Source organism: Muscardinus avellanarius (assembly GCF_963383645.1).
Source record: "Muscardinus avellanarius genome assembly, chromosome: 7".
Classification (NCBI taxonomy): domain Eukaryota; kingdom Metazoa; phylum Chordata; class Mammalia; order Rodentia; family Gliridae; genus Muscardinus; species Muscardinus avellanarius.
In genome coordinates this window covers 98,694,634-98,714,313 of record NC_137793.1, presented here as the reverse complement: position 1 = coordinate 98,714,313, position 19,680 = coordinate 98,694,634, and the positions used below count along the sequence as shown (strand labels likewise).

At 34.5% G+C, this 19,680-nt stretch overlaps 1 protein-coding gene across 3 annotated transcripts in view; it reads right to left on the bottom strand.

Annotated features, from left to right (window-relative positions):
• Positions 1 to 3,297: 3,297 nt before the first annotated feature.
• The window catches only part of BRINP3 (BMP/retinoic acid inducible neural specific 3), a gene marked incomplete at both ends in the record, with an annotated part of 382,413 nt that continues 366,030 nt past the window's right edge, over positions 3,298 to 19,680 (bottom strand). For all 3 annotated transcript variants that reach the window (XM_080699392.1, XM_080699393.1, XM_080699394.1), the window contains one exon: positions 3,298 to 4,414. In XM_080699392.1, coding sequence (XP_080555518.1) covers positions 3,298 to 4,414 — 1,117 coding nt within the window. The remainder of the gene's footprint in view (positions 4,415 to 19,680) is intronic.

The window sequence follows — 19,680 nt, the reverse complement described above, 5'->3', positions numbered from 1 at the left end:
AGACTTTCAAGTTCTATTGATGCTATGAAATTCAAGATAAGTTTAGAGACATGAATTAGTAAAATTAAAAAGCCAATATCAAAAAGAAATGCAAACACCTACTGAAATATATTATTTCATATTTAAGCAAGAGTTTTGACAATAGTTATTTTATTAAAATTTTCAAATTCCTAAAACAACAATAAACAAAAATTCTTGAATATATAGGTCAGTTCAGGAAAAATAAAATGTTTATGAACTACATTTTCATATATTGATACATGTAATAATTTAGATTAAGTTTTGACTATCACCTATTAGGCAGTATTTAACATGTTGTAATATGTAAAAATAGAAAAATAAAAATGTGTGTGTTGATCATTTATTCTTTAAATTTGTATAGCAGTTTAGAGTTTGCTTGATATGTTTATATACATCATATTCATATAATTTATTCATTAAATCTGCATGGCACTTTACAGTTTGCTTGCTTTGTGTACATATAATATATATATATATATATATATATATATATATATATATATATATTTGGTACTGGAACTCAGGGACATTATACCTCTGAGCTAAAATACCCAGCACTTTTAATTTTGAAACAAGGTCTCATTAGCTCCTGAGGCTGACCTCAAACCTGCAATCCTCCTGTCTCAGCTTCCAAAGTACTGGTATTACAGGCATACATCACCACACTCGACTGCATTCATGATATCCAAGAAAGGACATTCAGATAAAAATATTCATATATCTTTTCCACTTTCAGGGAAAACTAGATTCAGAGATATAAGAGTCACAGAGTGTTATCAGAAGAGTTGGAACTAAAATAATTTTATTCCATTCCATGTGGCCTTTGTGCTATGCTTGCTAGAAGCCCCAGGATAAAATCCTAGTTGAGCCCTTTCTTACCTGTGGTGGTATAATCTCCCTTCCCACATGCAGTCCAGGATACAGTGAAGCTGTGCATTGCCGACAATTTTTGTGAACTGCAATGACATTGCTGCTCAGAGTCTGTTGATAACTGTGTACCTTACTTAGATGATTTTTGGGTATCAGGGACTATAGACAGATGGGCTTCCAAAATCTTTCTGGAAAAGGTCCTAGCCACAAGTCTGATCTTTATAGAAAATGACATTTCAAACATATTGTCTGTGTTTGGTCATTCTGTGGATGATTAACTGTGGGTGACAGGTGTTAGCTTTATTTAAATTTTCAGGCATACTCTAAGTGTATTGTTTTACAATGCTACCTAATTTAGATCTCAATTTATGAAATGATTCATGTTTCACTAAAAGCCATTACAAGTAAAGAAATTAAATTCAGAAATAGGATGGTTGGTTTAAGGTTCACTGGTACAATAAAAATAGGACAGATTCATTCCAGAAATACCTTTTCTGAAACTTAGTCTTTCAGCTTCTTGGTGTGTCATCCTAGGGCATTTGACAAACCACTTTGAACCTTTGGGTTCCTTTGTTTTGTTTTGTTTTCCCACCAAGGAAATCAGAAGAATATTCATAACCTTGTGTTATTGTCAGTATTAAATGAAGAAAATATTTGTGATGTTTCAAGAAAGTGAATATTTAATAATTGTATATATCTTATATTGCAGCACTTATAATGACAGTAAAGAAAAGAAACAAATCAGGCCACTAATGTAAGAAATTCAGCTACTTAGATATTACGTGGACAAACAATGCTTTGCTGTGGCATATTGAATAATATTTTGTTTAATTTGTTGACTTATTCTGAAAATGTTTTGGAACTGAAAAAAATAGCACAAAAATCCATAAAGTCAGTAAAATGTTTTTGACAGCTGTCTTTTTTTTTTCTCTCTATGGCATGGGTTCTTTTCTGTGTACCCCAAGATACATCTTCATGGCCTCAATGGAAAACATAGCCTAGACAGTGTGTTTGCTTGGACAATAAAAATGTATTTATAAAGTATTTAGACAAGATCTTACTGATGAAACCTAAGTTAACTTTACTGATACAGTCATATACCTAAAAGATTTTAATTTTTGTATTCTTCAACATCACAGATAACCTAAGAACTCAGTATAACTTTCAAGCCAAAAATTTGAACTATAATTACTTTTAGATTGAAAGAATGTTCCCTTCAACATATCTTTTAGTAATATTAGTTTCTCTGAGAGAAAAAATGAGTGTATTTATATTTGAGCTAATTATTTGGACATTTATTTTATATCATTGCATTTCTTTTTTTTCCCTAATACTAGTGATTGAACCCGAAGGCATTCTACCTGTGAGTGACAACCCAGTCCTACGTTTTATTCTTTATTTGAAACAGGGTCTCACTAAGTTGCAAAGGGTCTCACTAAGTAGCCAAGGCTGTCCACAAACCTGTGATAGTCCTGTCTTAGCCTCCCAAATACTGGGATTACAAGCTTGTACCACCAAGCCTGGCTATACCTTTGCATTTCAACTTGTGAATTTTGAAGGTTTTATTTTATTGACATGAGTGAAATGCTGGAATAACTAGCTTTTTAGGATTTGAAATGAAAATGATTGTGTAGTATATGCTGATGAGTGGTCTTTAGAAGGTAGAAAGAGAATGACTTAGTTGCTAAGAAAATTAAGGGTTTGCTCTCTTCATAATATGTTTTATAATCACACTGATTTTCCTGTATGTTTGCTGAAATGTTTTGATATTTACTTGGGAATTAGTTCACATGACTATTTTAATAATGATTGTATCCCCAGGGTTGGTTTATAAATATAGGTAATAAACATTCCCCTGCCGTTAGGCTATTAACCATAAAATAATAGCTGAGTACTAGGAAATCTACCTAGTTGAGTTTTCCATAAAGATAATTGAAAGGGACCTTCAAACATTTCCATTAAAAAATCTTGGTGAATTTTCCCCAGGTTCTAACAAACTATCAAAATAGAACTCATTTTGTGGAAAAAAAAGGAATCCCACAGCACTTCTTTTTAATAACTGTTCAGCTACAAAATTTTATTGGTGTCTTTTTATGTTCCCTCTAGAGGATGTAATGCACAAAAGCATTGCCACGGAACATATAAAATTACAAATGAAATTTATTGTAAAAAGTAGAACGTCTTCTAGACGGGTGTCAGTATTTATTTCATTCATAAACCAAAAACTGCAGTATAATATATTCATTGTCAGCAAGTTCATGTATGTAAATTGCCATCCAATGTTATCGACTGATATAAGACAGATATTGAAAAGACAATTTAAATGTACTCTTCCAAACATAAACGGTTCCACAAAAGCACTGTAAAAACTCCGTCAAGATTTTGGGTTGTGCTTGACATTTACGGTTAACTACATAATTTGGTCGTCTCATAATCCATCGTGTTTGGCAATTTGGCATTGAACGCCTGCAGAGCGGTTTGGATTCTCACCACCTCACTAGTAGACAGCTTGAGTCTGTGACGAAGCAAGCAAGAGAAAAGATCTAGACGACGCTGACCGGGTGGGGAGAGTTTATTTACACGGTCCCTTATCTCTAGCAGTTGCAAAAGTGCTGAGTCCTGAGATCCCTGAGTATAGGGGTAGTCCAGTTGCAAGATCAGGTCCCGGATGGCTTCAGGGTCGAAGTGCATGCTGTAGCCAAACACTTGAATGTTGTTGATTTTCATGTAGCCCAGGTTCCGCGAAGGGTCAATGAACTCCAGAGGCTCGTAGTAAATGCTCTCATTGCCGTTGGGGCCATTGGATTTGATGCGACTCCTCAGGTAGATGTGCACGGTCTCAAAAAATGTCTTCCATTTGTTGCCCAGAGTGAGGCTCCAGTTAAAACACTGTAGAGGGAGGTCCAGCTTAGTCCGCTCCCAGTCTGGGAAGCTGTTTTCACTCACCGGCATAAACCAGCTCTCAGAGTGGCTGCCTCCGAAGGGGTTGACATACACAGCCAACACTGGCTCCAAGGTGCTGTTTTTAGTCAGGCAGATCTGCAAAGAGAGACCCAGGATCATATGGACCAGACTCGACTTGTACTTGTTACTCTTTAAGGTGAGAAGCATCCTTTTGCGCCAGGACGGGTCGAACCAGCTATTGAGGCGCATGTCGTTGCTGATGAAAATGGCGTGCACTTCGATGCGTCGGTCGGTTTTCTGCAGCAGGTATTTCATCTCGAGGTCCTGCAGGTCAGTCTCGAAGCCGATGTAGTGGTCGGTGGACTCTGCAACTTCGGGTTTGCAGAGCCCCTGGCTCAGCATGTAGCCGGTGTTGCAGGTGCCACAGCGGGTGCGGTTGTCAGGGGCGCAGGTCAGGCAGGCCGAGGCATCGCCCACCGTGCAGGGCAGGGCCGAGGTGCACACTACCTGGTCGTTCGGGCACGTGCAGGAGTGTGTCTCTTCTGAAAAGCTGCCCAGGAGGCCGTTCTCATTGCAGTAGAGGAAAGACTGGATGCGAGTGAGCCAGTAGGTTGAGGTTCTGGAAATATAAAACAAAACAGATCTACATAAGTACAGAGGCTGTGTGTGTGTGTGTGTGTGTGTGTGTGTGTGTGTGTGTGTGCATGTGCAAACTGTGATCAAATAAACTCCAGCTCCAAAACCTCTACCATACTTTTCTCAGGTCATCTTCAGCTGATAATTATATGATATGCAACATTTATCTATCTTTCTATCTACATTCATATTTTAACTAAGATCTTTGATAGTACAAGAGTCTGACTAATGTAGTAAAACAACAAAGTGAGATGTTAATAAATATGTACATGTATGCATTTACACACATATCTATATTTATTTACATACACACATTCACATATTTGATACACACATATTTGCATACACACATTCACATAATTGCATATACACATTGCATATTTGCACACACATACATTTGTGTACACATATTTACATATTTGCATACAAACATTCACATATTTGCATACACACATTCACATATTCACACACACACACACACCTATTCAGATGTTCACATACACATATTCACATGCATGTACATATGTGTGTATGTGAGTACTATCCTCTGAAGAGATTGCATTCCTTCTCATTAGTGTACGTGGAAAGTAATTATAAATATAATTAGGTGAATTATTGCTTTGAAAATATAAACAACAACAGGAAATGTGTAGTTTTAATAATAAAATATCTGGTGTAAATTTAAAGCATAGAAATAAGGATTGCTTATTCATTCTTAGTTTCACAGAGTCATAATATTGCAGGAAGTCTGAATATAAGCTAAAAGAAATATGAAAAAAATATAAACAACTCCAAATTGTCAATCAATGTACTTAAATCCTAGAAATTTACCAACATTGAAAGAACAAGTACCCACTGAGAGGGAAAATAATTATTAAAACATGTTTGATTTTATGCTTACAGGCTGCTCAGTTGAAAATATCTCATTAAAACCAAAAAGCTCTTCTGATAAGGGAAAAGTGTGTTGCTTTAATGTGTTTGATTTCAGTCATTAGCATTCTTCATATCAGGCTAATCATGAAGCCAAATTAAGATCTCACTTTCCTTATTTTACTCCACAAGTCAAGCTCTTTTGGGTTGTCAAATATGTCAGTAATGAAGGAAAGTGGTTGCCTTGTCTTCATATAATTTCTTGTTTTTACTTAACTTTTTTTTTCCATTCTGGCTGAACGATCATGAAAAAAGTTGCCTGGAAAACTCTATAACATAGTTTTCCCATGTGAAAAATAGAAATAGTATCATCTTTGATGCTGGCATTCTGTGAGATAAACTAGTCTCAAACTATATGCATACATTTAGAATTTTGTGCAGTGTCTCACAGTAGACACTCAAAACTTGAATTTATTTTTGATATTTGTAAGCATTTATGGTATTATAATGTTTGGTACATTTGAAATTTTCTGCAAACATAAATTTTACTCAGTCCTTATGCCATTGCTATTTTAAATAATTTGTGCAGAGCACTGGCAAAAATAGATATTCATCAATGCAAACATATTTAAAGACATTTAGAGATATTCAAAACAGGTATTTAGGTTGCATGCAAATGTTGGGTTCTGTTCATCCTCACAATATTTAATACTTTTTTTAAGGTAACTTCTTCCTCGTTTTCATAAATAATTTTTCCTTTATTCTACTTACTTTTTTCATAATGCCTTTTCCACTTAAAATCTGTTGTCATTGTGTACTTGCTTTTTATATTCTGCATCTCTTATTAAATATAATGCACAACTTGCCAGAACCTTGTACATTTTGTTTATGGCTACAAATCAAGTGCCCAGTGGAATGCCAGTTCACAGACTCTTGATATTTACTAAATGTTGAACAAAATGCATGGAATTTAAGAAACATGTTCTTATTAGGCATATTTTTAAGTGGAATTTAAACTTTAAGCACATTATTTAATGCAGTTGGTAAGTCCTAGCTCCCAAATTACCGGCAGTGTGCCATACCACGTATGTTTTGACATTTTCACAATTAAGTACATATACAAGCCTTCCTTTTCCTGTTTCTATATATGCAACTGCACCTTGTACTCCAAGAAAAAAAGAACCAAAACCTATAACATATTTTCTTCTCATTTCCCACTTACTAAAATCTTGAATTGATTTTATTCACTTTATGGCCTGGATATGTCCCACAAAGTCTAACATTGGAAATAGGGTCTCCTGGGCGGCCATGTTGGTAGGTGGGGCTTGAGGGAAGCAGCACCTTCATGGCTGAATTAATCCTATTACCATGGGAGTAGGCACATTACAAAATCAAGTCCCATTGCTTGCCCCCACCTTCTCTTTTATCTTCTTCATGAGATAACACAACAAGAAGTTCCTCACAAGTGCTGGCCCCTGAATCTCGGACTTTTCAGCCTCCAGAACTATCAGCCAGTCATACATCAGTTTGAGATATTCTCTTTCAGGAGCACAAAATAGATGCAAACATACTTTTAAAGACAGTTCTCTAAAAAATATCTCCCAGAAATATGATATTTGTAAGCATTTATGGTATTATAATATTTGGCACATTTAGAATTTTCTGCAAAACAAAGTTTACTTAGTCCTTATATCATTGCTGTTTTAAATAACTTGTACAGAGTACTAGTAAAAATAGATATTCATCTATAGAAATATATATTATATATATACAATATATATGGTGGTGAAATAACAGGTGAAGAGGTCAGGTACTTGATATATATCTTATATATACATTGTTCTGCTATTTTTATTGTGGCTCCTTATTTTCTCACCCCAGTTATATGTATTAAAACCTTAAAGTTTCTGGTTTATGAAACAAGTTGATTAATCATCGCTATGTTCAAACTGAAAACATAGACTTTATTATTACTTATTTATAACCTGCAGTTACTGGTTTGTTTATTCCATTCTATTTTTTAAAATATATTTTTTTATTTTTATTTATTTATTTACTTATTTATTTATTTATTTATTTATTTATTTATTTATTTATTTTTTGGTGGTACTGGGGTTCCTGGAAGCCCTTCTACCTCCGGGCTACACTCCCAGACCTATTTTTACATTTTCATTTTTGGAAACAGGGTCTCCTAAGCCAGCGCGCGCGGCTGGCTTCGAACCTGCGCGATCCTCCTGTCTCTGCCTCCCAAGCGCGGGGATTACAAGCATGCGCCACCACGCCCGGCTTATTCCATTCTATTTTTTCAATCAATTACTTCCCTTTCCTTCTCTCCCTCTCTCTCCCTTCTTCTTCCTTCTCTTTGTCTTTTTTCTTTCCTTTCTCCTCCTTCCTTTCTCTGTCTCTATCCTTTTTGTCCTTCTCTAGTATTATATATGTCTATCTAATATAAAGCATATAATGCCGGGCGTGGTGGTACACACTTGTAATCCCTGCACTTGGGAGACGGAGACAGGAGGATCGCGCAGGTTCGAAGCCTGCTGCGCTGGCTTCAGAGACCCTGTTTAAAAAAAAAAAAAAAAGTATAAAATAGGTCTGGGAGTGTAGTAGCCCAGAGGTAGAAGGGCTTCCAGGAACCCTAGAAACACCAAAAAAAAAAAAAAAAAAAAAAAAAAAAAAAGTATATAAAATATATGTCCCATTTGGATAGAAATTATATTTTCCTCCCTGGAAGATGAGCATAAATTATCTGAGCCATCTCATCTTTCACTGTAAGCTCTAGTCATCTTTTGAAATCATAAGGACAAAGCAAAAAGTGAAATAAATAGACCTAAGGCTAAAGGCGGCACTCACAAAACTAGGACACTGTAGAAAGAATCGTTTGGACATTTTAAAAAAGAAATGGCTTTCTCAGCTCTTTAGTCTTTTCCAATCCTTTTCACATTTCTGCATATACATTGCTGAGGGAATGTGTTTCCGCATCTTGGCTTTCAGTCTGTCCTGTGTGAAGACTGATAACTCACTGCACTGTCAAGACCCTGTATCCTGGGAGAGAAAAGCTAGCACGTGGGTTTTCTTACTTGCTAATTCTTGTCCTTTATTCCACACTACCCACATTTTGACTATTTTACTGTACTTTCACAAGGTGAGAATAGAGTTTTTAAGGAAAAAAAATTCAACAATCTGTCTTTTCTTTACTAGTATAAGCAGCCATCAAAAATATAGACTGAGCAAGTTTCAGGACTGTACACTAGTTTCTTTACTAGTATAAGCAGCCATCAAAAATATAGACTGAGCAAGTTTCAGGACTGTACACTAGAGTTTTCACTTACCCAAAAGTTCACATAGTTAATTTTTCCCCAACTTTACTTTCCATTCTTTATTTAGTAACTTTAGAAAAAATGTTGAAGAGAAATAGCTCCATAATTCCAAACTGAATTGTAACATGTATTCTTACAGTTTCCTTTTATGCCTTACTATTAAAATAATATTGTTTTATTTATATATACATGTATCACATGTGTACTATATATGTCTCTATATATGCTACATGCACATATATACATATGTGTACACATGTGTGCACATACACGGGTTATTTGTGTCATATATACATACATACATGAATGCTGGCCATGTACAGAGGTTCAAGTATGAAGTGTATGTGTATGAAAGGACTTAAAAATAGGACCAGGGATGTAGCTTGGAGGTAGAATTTCCCTGAGTTCCAATCCCAGTACAGAAAAAAAAAAAGCACAATTTATGTGACAGTTATAATGATATAGACCAATGCAAGGGTAAAAAATCTCCTTACCTATTAGGAAGATAATTTGTATTTTATAAATGATTTCATCAAAAGCTTCTGTGAGATGTATTACAAAGAGAAAGCCACCTTCCTGAGCTAATCTAAAATTTATCTGAAAAAATTCTTGACTAAAATGTCGGTTGCATTGAGTTATTTTGATAAAATGTGGCATTCTAACTTAAGAGTTTTAGAAGACTGATATTCCAGGTGCCTCTGCTCACTTTGCTATACTGGCCATGTATTTAAGATGTGTTTTTTTTCTCACAGGATAGATATTTTATGATCACTAAAGGAGTACTAAACTGAGAGTTTGCATGTTTTATTTCCAAATAAGATTGTACCCTGTGATCTGGAATAAATATGGAGTCTCACCGTAGCAAAGACTTTGGAATTGAAATTGTCATTGGTTAAATTTTGATCCTGCATAATGGTGGGAAAATATTGATAGCTTTCTGAGTCTCTATGTATTTTACTTGATTTCACTTAATATGATGTCAAGATGAAGGATAACATACTAATAGCCTTTTTGTTACTATAATTAAATGCCTGATAGAGTCTAAATTTATAAAGAGGTTTATTTAGCTCACTGTTTTGCACTGAATGTCTAAATATTGTTTAGACTTTGGTGAGGTTCTCAGGACAAAAGCATCATATCTCAAAACAGGAAGAAGAGAGAGAGAGAGAGAGAGAGAGAGAGAGAGAGAGAGAGAGAGAGAGAGAGAGAGGGAGAGAGAGAGAGAGAGAGATCAAATATCACTTCATAATAGCTATTGAAAGACCTAACTAGGGTCCTAAGAAAATACTTTGGTCCCTCCTAAGCACAGAGATCCCAGTGACCCAAGTATTCTCCCATTAGACCCCATCTCTTAAATATCCATGCCATCTTCTAATACCCTGGAGGTTAAACTCCCAACATATGGACCACTAGGGGACCACCAAACCATATGCAAACCATAGCACCTGTAAATCTCACCTATCGCAATAGTCTTACACCTGGCATTTTTTTTTTCTAATGAAACAACATGAATGAAATACTTATGTTTAAATCTTTATCTGCTATTCCTAGGAGCTGGAATGTCCTGTTAAAAATATACAATCTCAGAGAACTATTATATACAGAGACTGCAAGGTTTGAAATGTGTAAATAATCAGCTGAAAAATAGTCATTATAGAATCCTTTACTACCAGATAAGCATCAAAATGGAAGAACATGTCCAGAATAAGATAGGATAAAGTTAAAATTTCCCTAGAGAAGGAACAACACATGTATGGCTTTTAATCTTTATGCATTAGAGTTTCTGTGGCCACCATGTGCATTTAAATTTTCACTCTAAACTAGAAACTTTTGGCATAAACACATATAAGGAAAATAAACAAAACACTAAATCCCAGCTTAGTAAGTAAACTCCGTTATGTTCCTCTAGTATTAATTTCCTATTTGGTACACGTTTCATGTCATAGGTCATCCACTTTGTATTCAATTTTTTTTTAAGTTCCTCAAAGTGGTTTTAAAGTTTAAACATATTTTACAATGTGAAAATTACTGAAACTCATAAGTTTTAAGTCTTACTTAAGACATATCTACTAAGCATTAGAATGAAGACATTCAAAGAGATAAATATAGAAATTATTTTTAAAATTAGTATTAAAATTTTGTCTCATCTAATAGAAAGAACCAGCATTTGCATGGCCTCAGATGAAAATATCCCTTTATTATCACAGCAGAACAATATCACTGATGAAATAAACCTATTTGTGACACGTTGTTTAGATTCTTCTGCCAAAAAGAAGTTCTGTTGGGTGTAGGCTATTTTCTTGGGAACCAAACTGTCAATTGTGAATTTTGCTAAATTTTCCTTATCTGACAAATGGGATTAAAATAGCTCATGGTGTTTTAAGAATGAGAGCCCAGGCACAGAAAAACAAATAGTGTTTGTACAAAAAACTAACAGTAAAAAATATAAATTATTTCTATTATAAATTATTTCTACTACTGTTACCATCAAAAGAACTATCACTGTAGGCAGTTTTTAACCATTTTTCCCCAGAACATACAGCATTTCATTTTCTCTTTAATAATTCATGTTTTTGTGTAAGATCTGTGTGCCCCTGCACTTTACTTTTCTCAAATTAGACACCATTTTGATAAGATGTTTGAGACTTATTTAAAAATACATGTATGGTCTCTGTGCAGGAGTTCTGAAGCCCTCAAAAATCTGCATAAAGAATACTGTTTAAATACAGAACATGTATTCTAGATGCTAAATCTTTGCACTGAGGTAATAGAACATGTGTTGATACAAAAACAATTACCTCATCTCACGGTTAAATCCTCTCTGAGCACTAATAATCTTATTTCAAAGGTCCCTTATTTCAACCTTTTAATCCTTTATTGCTTTCCAAATCTGCAATATGGATCCAAATTTTAAAACCTAAACAATATAATTTCGCTGTCTTTTTGAAGTTAAGGATTATTCTTTTGAGTAGGCCATCCCATTTCAGCTTTCATAGATTTGTTCTTCTCAGACCCTAATACTTTAAACTAAATATAAATTTGGAGGATTAAGCAACCACAGCCATTTAAACAATCGTAAGCTGATTATTAGTTCACTCACAGACAGATAAAACCAAGTAATACTCTGTCACTCTCCTCTTTCTGACTCAGCCTCTCTGGCCATCTCAGCTTTACCACTGTTGCTGGAGCCTCTGGTGACACTTTGACACACACTAGTTTCACCCTTAGGAAATAATTTCACACTCTGAGTAAAAGGAATTTCACTTTCAAAGTATGCCTAAGTGTGAGTCTCCTAAGGAAGTACACACACACACACACACACACACACACACACACACACACCATAGTCACTTGCATTTTAATTTAAAAATCTAAATTTAATATCTATTAGTAATCTTGGCTGGCAAGAATACATTTTAGTGGATGAAGAAGTAGAATATTTCAGTTATATTTGTAAGTAAACATTACCTGACAGTAACACTTATTTGATCTTTTTCTTGTAGGCACAGTATTATTAAAAACATTTCATTATACCTTACAACCTCTCACTAGTCCCTGATGTAAGGATGATTATCACAATTTATGTCATAAGTTACAGAGCATTTAAATAACTGTAACTTGCTCCAGATTAAACAGTTGGTAAGGACTAGAGCAGAAAGTACATCTCTGATCTACTCTAGAATCCCAGCTTCTCATTAATATTATAAAAACACACAAACTGACTAATTTGTATTTCTTTCTTTCTTTCTCTTTCTTCTTTTCTTTCTTCTTTTCTTCATTTTTTTCTTCATTCTTTTTTTGTTTTTTGTTACATATGATTCAATTCAGGAGTCTTCTCACTCAGAGCTACACTTCTAGCCCTATTTAATTTTATTATTTTCATTTTGAAGCACTGTCTCACCAAGTTGAAGAGGGCCTCACTAAGTTTCTGAATCAGCAAACCTGCAAATCCTTCTGTCTCAGCCTCCTATATACTGGGATTACAGTGTATTCTACCATATCTGGCTAATTTGTTAATTCATTTAGTTGAATGGTGCTTACAGAAAAACAGGCTTACAATTTGCTAGTAAAACTTTTTGTCCACACTGATGCTGTATTATTAATATAGTTAAAGAAAAATCAACGGTATATGTTTCTTCTACCTATGATATAAAATATGGAACAAGTTAACGTTCAGGTTGAGGAATAAGAGGCACACACATATAAATGCAATAATTATGTAAAGAGAAAATATTACTAAAATATTTTAAATTAGATTTTATCTTTTCTTCTGTTATATTGGAATATATTCCACTAAATCACATTAAATTTTAAGATTAGAAGGCTTAAATGGTATTCTGATGTTCAAGTTTAGGCTACTAAATGGTAAGTATATATAAGAAGTACTGACATAAAGATAGTTATTTAAAAATGGGTAAATCAGACATCCTGCATCAGCATGCATAACATTCTGGTTTTCAATCCTAATAATATTCATTACATCAGATAATTAATATAAAATTGCTTCTATCATTGCATTTTACATGCTGTGAAAAAGATATATGTGTTTGTTTCACCAGTTTGTCTAAATAAACTGTCTAAATCAATTGCAGTGTTTAAGTTTCAAGTCCTTCATTGCACCTATTTAAGCCTTTATAATGTTCTAAAATCTGGACATTCTGCAACCACATTTGAAAATGTAAACAATAAAATTTAATATTCTTTAAAGTAAAATAGGAGGAATTCATTTTATTACATCGTTCACAGATATGTTTGACAAAGAGAATGAACTACAGATACAAACAATAATGGAAATTATTATCAAAAATCATTATGCTGGATGTAATGATTTGGAATTCAGAATGTCATTCTAGCCTTTATGGGTATCAGTAAACCATGTTGGAAGTGAGGTTTGGTTGCTCAGGAAGGTCCCTTGGGGATGTGGCCTTTGGGATTATATGTGCTCCTTCCTCCCCTTGTTATCTCTCTGCTTCCCCACCACCATGCCCTGAACTTCTCAGACCCAGCCTCCCATTAATTGAACCTCTGAAATCTCCAGAACTGTGAGCAAATAAATATTCTTTCTTCTGAGTTATTATGGTAACAAGAAATTTGATATTTATAACATTTTGGATTTGTTTCCTTCTCAAACAAGTTAATTTCCTTCTCAAACAAGTTAAGTTTTTTAATGATATTGCAAGTAATATTAGAAGCCAAAAAAATTAGAGAAATATTTAGTGACAGCATTCACAAATGATTTCAGGAGGGTCCATGAAAGACATTGTACTATCACATTTTCATCAAGTTGGAATAGGTTTCACATTTAATTTTTAAGAAAACCAGAATCCCAGGTTCTCCAGAAATTGTGGAGGGCATGAGGTGCTGGTATCATTAATGAGTACTGGTATCATTCCTCTCCTATAATTTTTTTTTGGTAAAGAGCCACGTAGAAAATTCTGGATTTCTTCCTATGGCTATAGTCTAAAGTGTTCATTCTTTCAATATTTTTTCATTTTATGAACTTTCCCTTAAATGACCTCATCTAGCCTATCATTTCAACTCCCAAGTGTTAGGGGATGAATGACAATATCTCCAGTCCGTAGACTATTTATCCACATCAGAATATATCAAAGGCAGCTCAAAATGAATGTGTCTCAACTTATTTTTGTGCCGCCCTTTTTATTTCTAACACATTTTTTTCTAATACAGTTTTAATAAGAATTTTAAAGAACACAAATATTTCAGGGGGAAAACTCAATATGGGCTGCTTAACCCTCATTCTCTTCTACCATCCAAATCAAGTAAGGATAGAAAAGCAGGAAGAAATAGACAGCATTCCCATTTCACTCAGAAAAACATCAGTGCCCTTAGATTGACATAGAATACCCTGAATTGACCACTCTGCTTAGATTGCTGATTTTTTCCTTCACCCTCATCTCCCCAGCTCCAACAACATATAAATATCTCTTTATGACCCCGCTCTAGGGCCTTGGAAGAGCTGTTGACTCTGCCTAAAATGCTCTCCTGCATGTTTATACACATGTAATTACATATGCCTCTAAATGCAGAAAACCAGGATATCCTGATCAAAGAAAGAAATGAAAAGGAGCATCCGCTACAGATGTCAGTAGCTAAAAGCTGGTATCAACAATGCAGGAAGATGACCAGCCTATTCACTACTTATCTGAGAAACAGTAAAAAAAAAAAAAAAAAAAAAAAAAAAAGAGAGAGAGAGAGAGAGAGAGAGAGAGAGAGAGAGAGAGAGAAAGAAAAAACCTCCCCATAAGAACTGCAAGCTGCAAGAATACACAAGCTCATTCATGAAAGGCATTCTCGTACTGAGCTATAGTAAAATAGTTCTGAAAATACTGAGAAGAAACTTTTTTAATGTGAACATAATGGACATTACTTAAAAGGTACATTTATATTATTGATTTAGACCATTTTTTTCAGTTAGATTAAAAATGCAAAATCCAGCTCTATACAACCCAAAGAAAGCAATCTTGTTTTGAACAACTTTAATAAGAATTTTAATACCTCTATATTACTAGAATTTTTATGCCTCTATATTGCTTCCTATTTTATGTTCTTCCCCCTTTAGAGTAATCTTTCTTTGATGATAGCTGCTTATTTTTAAGATTATTTTAAATGTTGACACTATAAAACATTTCCTGGGTTATCTGTGGAGGATTAAACACCTCCTCTGTGCTCAAATTACAATTTGTACCCAGTAAAATAAAACCTAACACTTTAATTATTTGTTTGCACATTTCTCTTTCAAAATTGTAAATGTTTGATGTATTAATCCTTGTGTTACTAGTATCTATAAATATTAATCACAACATATATTTCCCAATGGGGGAAATGGGAAGAAATGGAAATGATATACTAAGGGCATGGTTCTTCTATCTTCCCCAATGAACATCTGACTAGGAATAACATTGCCCAATATTATAATTTTTCTGTATGTTGTGTAATTTGTTAATATCTCAGTGGATGGAACTATAAACCAATATGACTGTACATTCTGAAAAGAATTATACAAAATATTGAGGGTATTATTCCATAGATGAGTAGAAAGAATGATGGTATAGAACCCCAAATATTGGAATTTAATCCCAGGTTTACACTTAATAATGGGAATATTCATATAGTTTTAAAAGTAATAAATAGCCAGGCATGGTGGAGCACGCTTATAATCCCTGCACCTGGGAGTTGGAGACAGGAGGATCGCGCAGGTTTGAAGCCAGCCTCAGCTACTTAGTGAGGCTCTCAGAAACTTAGTGAGACTCTGTTTTCAAATAAAATATAAAATAGGTCTGGGAGTATATCCCGGAGGTAGAAAGCCTCTTGGTTCTACCCCCAGTACCACCAAAATAAAAATAAAAACAATAAATAACATTAAGAATTATTCTTTTTTTTTTTTGGTCCCTCAATATTCTTGTCTTTATAGTAACCCAAAATGCCGTCAAATATTCCATCTGACAACTTAGTTTCTCAGCTCACTGACAGTCTCATAATCATGTTCAACACCTGTCACAAATTTATACATTTAATAATTATAGTAGCTATGCATATGTTCAACTCCTTGCTTGCACTTGAAAAAACCATAACCCTACTTGGTGCAGTGGTGCACACCTGCAGCCCAGTCCTTGAGAGGCTGAGACAGGAGGATCCCAGGTTCAAGGCCAAACTCAGCAACTTATTGAGACCCTGTTTCAAAATAAAATGAATAAATAAATAGATGTGTGGGTGTACCTCAGAGGTAAAAGTTTCCATTTCTTGGTTCCATTTCTAGTACCAAAACCAATACCAAACCAAACCAAACCTTAACTCAGCCCCAATCTTGGCTCACTCCATGGGCACACGTGAAGAGAAAAACACGGGTGGATGAAAATACAAAACCATGTTGCTGGGACTTGACACTTATAAAAAAGTCTCAAGAGGCATTTCAGTGCTACTTGTTCGTCCTTGGACATTTTCCCAGTTGATTTTGGTCTCCTAATATACAGAATAAGTATTCTACACAAAGAATTCTTCCCATCTTGCTATACTTTCTTACTCTCACTGACTGACTTTATTTCAGATTTAATTGAGAAAAGCTTAAAAATAATAGAAAAAACATTTTTTTTTTGGTGGTACTAGGGTTCCTGGAAAACCTTCTCCCTCTGGGCTACACTCCCAGACCTATTTTTATACTGCTTTTTTTTTTTTTTTAATTAGGAAATAGGGTCTCTTAAGCCAGCGAGGCTGGCTTGAACCTGCCTGAACCTGTGCGATCCTCCTGTCTCTGCCTCCCAAGCACAGGGATTACAAGAGTGCGACACCACACCAGGCTAGAAAAAACATTTTATCTTCCATTAGTAAAACTACCAACCTTGCTACTTCTAAATTATATGCATAGTCTAACTTCGCAAACACTGCAATGGATGGATTACCTCTGATCTCTTTAGGTCAAACAGGCATTGAATCTCATCTTCCAATATCTTCCCCCTTACATTAAAGTATATAACATGGGAAGATCCTAAAAAGAGTGTCCTTCTCTAATTTAATGTCTTCTTCTAAATATCCTCCATTTCTCTTCAGTCTTTAGAAAAATACAATAAAAGAATTATCTGTACCCAATCTCCTTTCTTATAGTCTTGATTCAACTCTAAAAGCTTTATTCCCTGATGTTTTGTAAAAATATCTTGGCTTGACTGCGGTGTTACTAATGTCTCAGCAATAACTGACTTCAGCATAACACACTTGTTGGCAATGTTGCTTGCATTTCTTCTGGAAATACTCCCTTCATCTGGCTTTTTGGACAATATGCCCTTGCAGTTTTCCCCATCAGCCCATCTCTCTGGCAGCTCTAATTACTTTCCTTTGTGAGAGACCCTTCTACTCTCTAATCTCTTAAGTTTTATGCTTCTGATGTTCAAGTTTTACAGTACTTCTAAGTTGGTCTCCATGTGCTATTCAAGTGATTTGATACAAACTAATTACTTAATCATTATATAATAATACATGCTGATAACGACCAACTTTTTATCTTCAGTACAGATTTAGTCCCAGAAGTTAAGACTAATATAAATACTGTGCATTAAATTTCTACATTTGGCATTGCATCTCCAAGCATGTACTTTTCCTTCTTTGCATTTACTCAAATAATTAACTAATACTACTCATTTGGTTATTATGGTGTGCTATTATATTAAGTCACTCATCCTTTTATTCTGGCTGACAGTCAATCTTATAGCACATAATAGATTCTGAGTAGCCAGCCAGACCATTTGGGATTAGAATATAGTAGTGAGGAATGATAAGAGATAAGAGATTTGAACTACAATGCTGGTTTTAATTAAAGACCAATAGATGTAGTCAGATGAAAAATTGAGTAATTTTATTTATACATCAAAGTTCATTTTCTCATCTTTTTTTTCATTTACAAATGCCCTCACCAAAAATTAGAAACAAGCATAAACTATTCTACTCTATTCTATTATTTTATTCTTCTAGTATTCTAATTTGAATTTTTACTTAGTTCTATCTGAATGTCAAAAAGTATCCCCAAGGATGAACTATAAGTATTGCACATACTTATCCATATTTATTAACACAAAAATAATCTTTTACAAACCAGGCCTGGTGGTACATGCCTGTAATCCTAATAGATGGGTGGCTGAGACAGGAGGATTGTAGGTCAGAGGACAGCCTCAGCAAGTAGTAAGACTTTCATTAATCTAGCAAGATCCTGTTTCAAAGAAAAAAAAAACATATGGCTGTGGGTGTAGCTCAGAGGAGAATGTCTTAGTGTTCAATTCTGAGTACCATGCAAATAATAATGATAGTAATAATAAAAACAATCTCCAATGACATCTTTATACTTACTTCTTTGATCTATATGAAGACAATTTCTTGTATTTTAGCAAAGCACTCTCCTCACTCCTGTATTTCTTTATCAGTATTAAGAAATATTAAGATCTAGTTTTTGAGCACCTGATTATATGATCACTAAAATACTAATGGTAAAATTAAGTTCATTTTTTTGTATTTTCCTAGACACAAAGCTAAAATACTAGGTTCTTTGTTTCAATAGAAGATAAAATATTATTCTAAGAATTTAAAAATCTTATAATATCAATAAGCTCAATTATTCATGTGGAAATTCTAGAAAAGCATACCCTTTTTTGCTGCAGCTGCTGCATCTGTTTTTATTTTATTGGTACACCATAGTTTCACATTATAATGTGGATCACATTGACAGTGGCATACATTTACACAATACTCGGTGCTCCTTCCAACCCCACTGCTTCTCCTTCCCCAGTCCTGATAATGAGTGTCCAGGTTGACATGCTGCATTCATACTTTTACACATATTCGAAATATAGCTTCTCTATTAATCTACCTTGGCCACCTTCTACTGCTGAGTAGCATTACATTGGGTGTAATTCCCATAATTTTGCAATCCATTCATCTGTTGATGGAGAGCTAGGTTGGTTCCATATTTTGGTTATTATGAATTGTGCTGCAATGAACATGGGTATGCATATGGTACTGTAGTTCTCTGATTTCAACCTCTTTGGAAAGATACCAAGGAGTAGTATAGCCATATCATATGATAGATTCATTCCCAGTTTCTAAGGAATCTCCACACTGATCTCCATAGTGGCTGAACTAGTTTGCACTGCCAACAAGTGTAAAAGAGTTCCTCTTTCTCCACATACTTGCCAGTATTTATTGTTATTTTATTTCTTTATGCTTGCCACTCTAGTTGGGGTTGGATGGAATCTCAACATAGTTTTGATTTGCATCTCCCTGATGGCTAATGATGTTGAACACATTTTCATGCATCTATTGGCCATTCTGATTGAGGTTAGATGGAATCTCAGTGTAGTTTTAATTTGCATCTCCCTGATGGATAAAGATGTTGAACATTTTTTTATGTATCTATTGGCCATTTGTATTTCTTTTTTGGTGAAGTGTCTATTCAATTCAGTTGCCCATTTATGACTGAGTTGTTTTGCTACTCTAGAATCTTTTGAGATCTTTGTATATTCTGGATATTGACCCTCTAACAGAGTGGTGACTGGTAAAG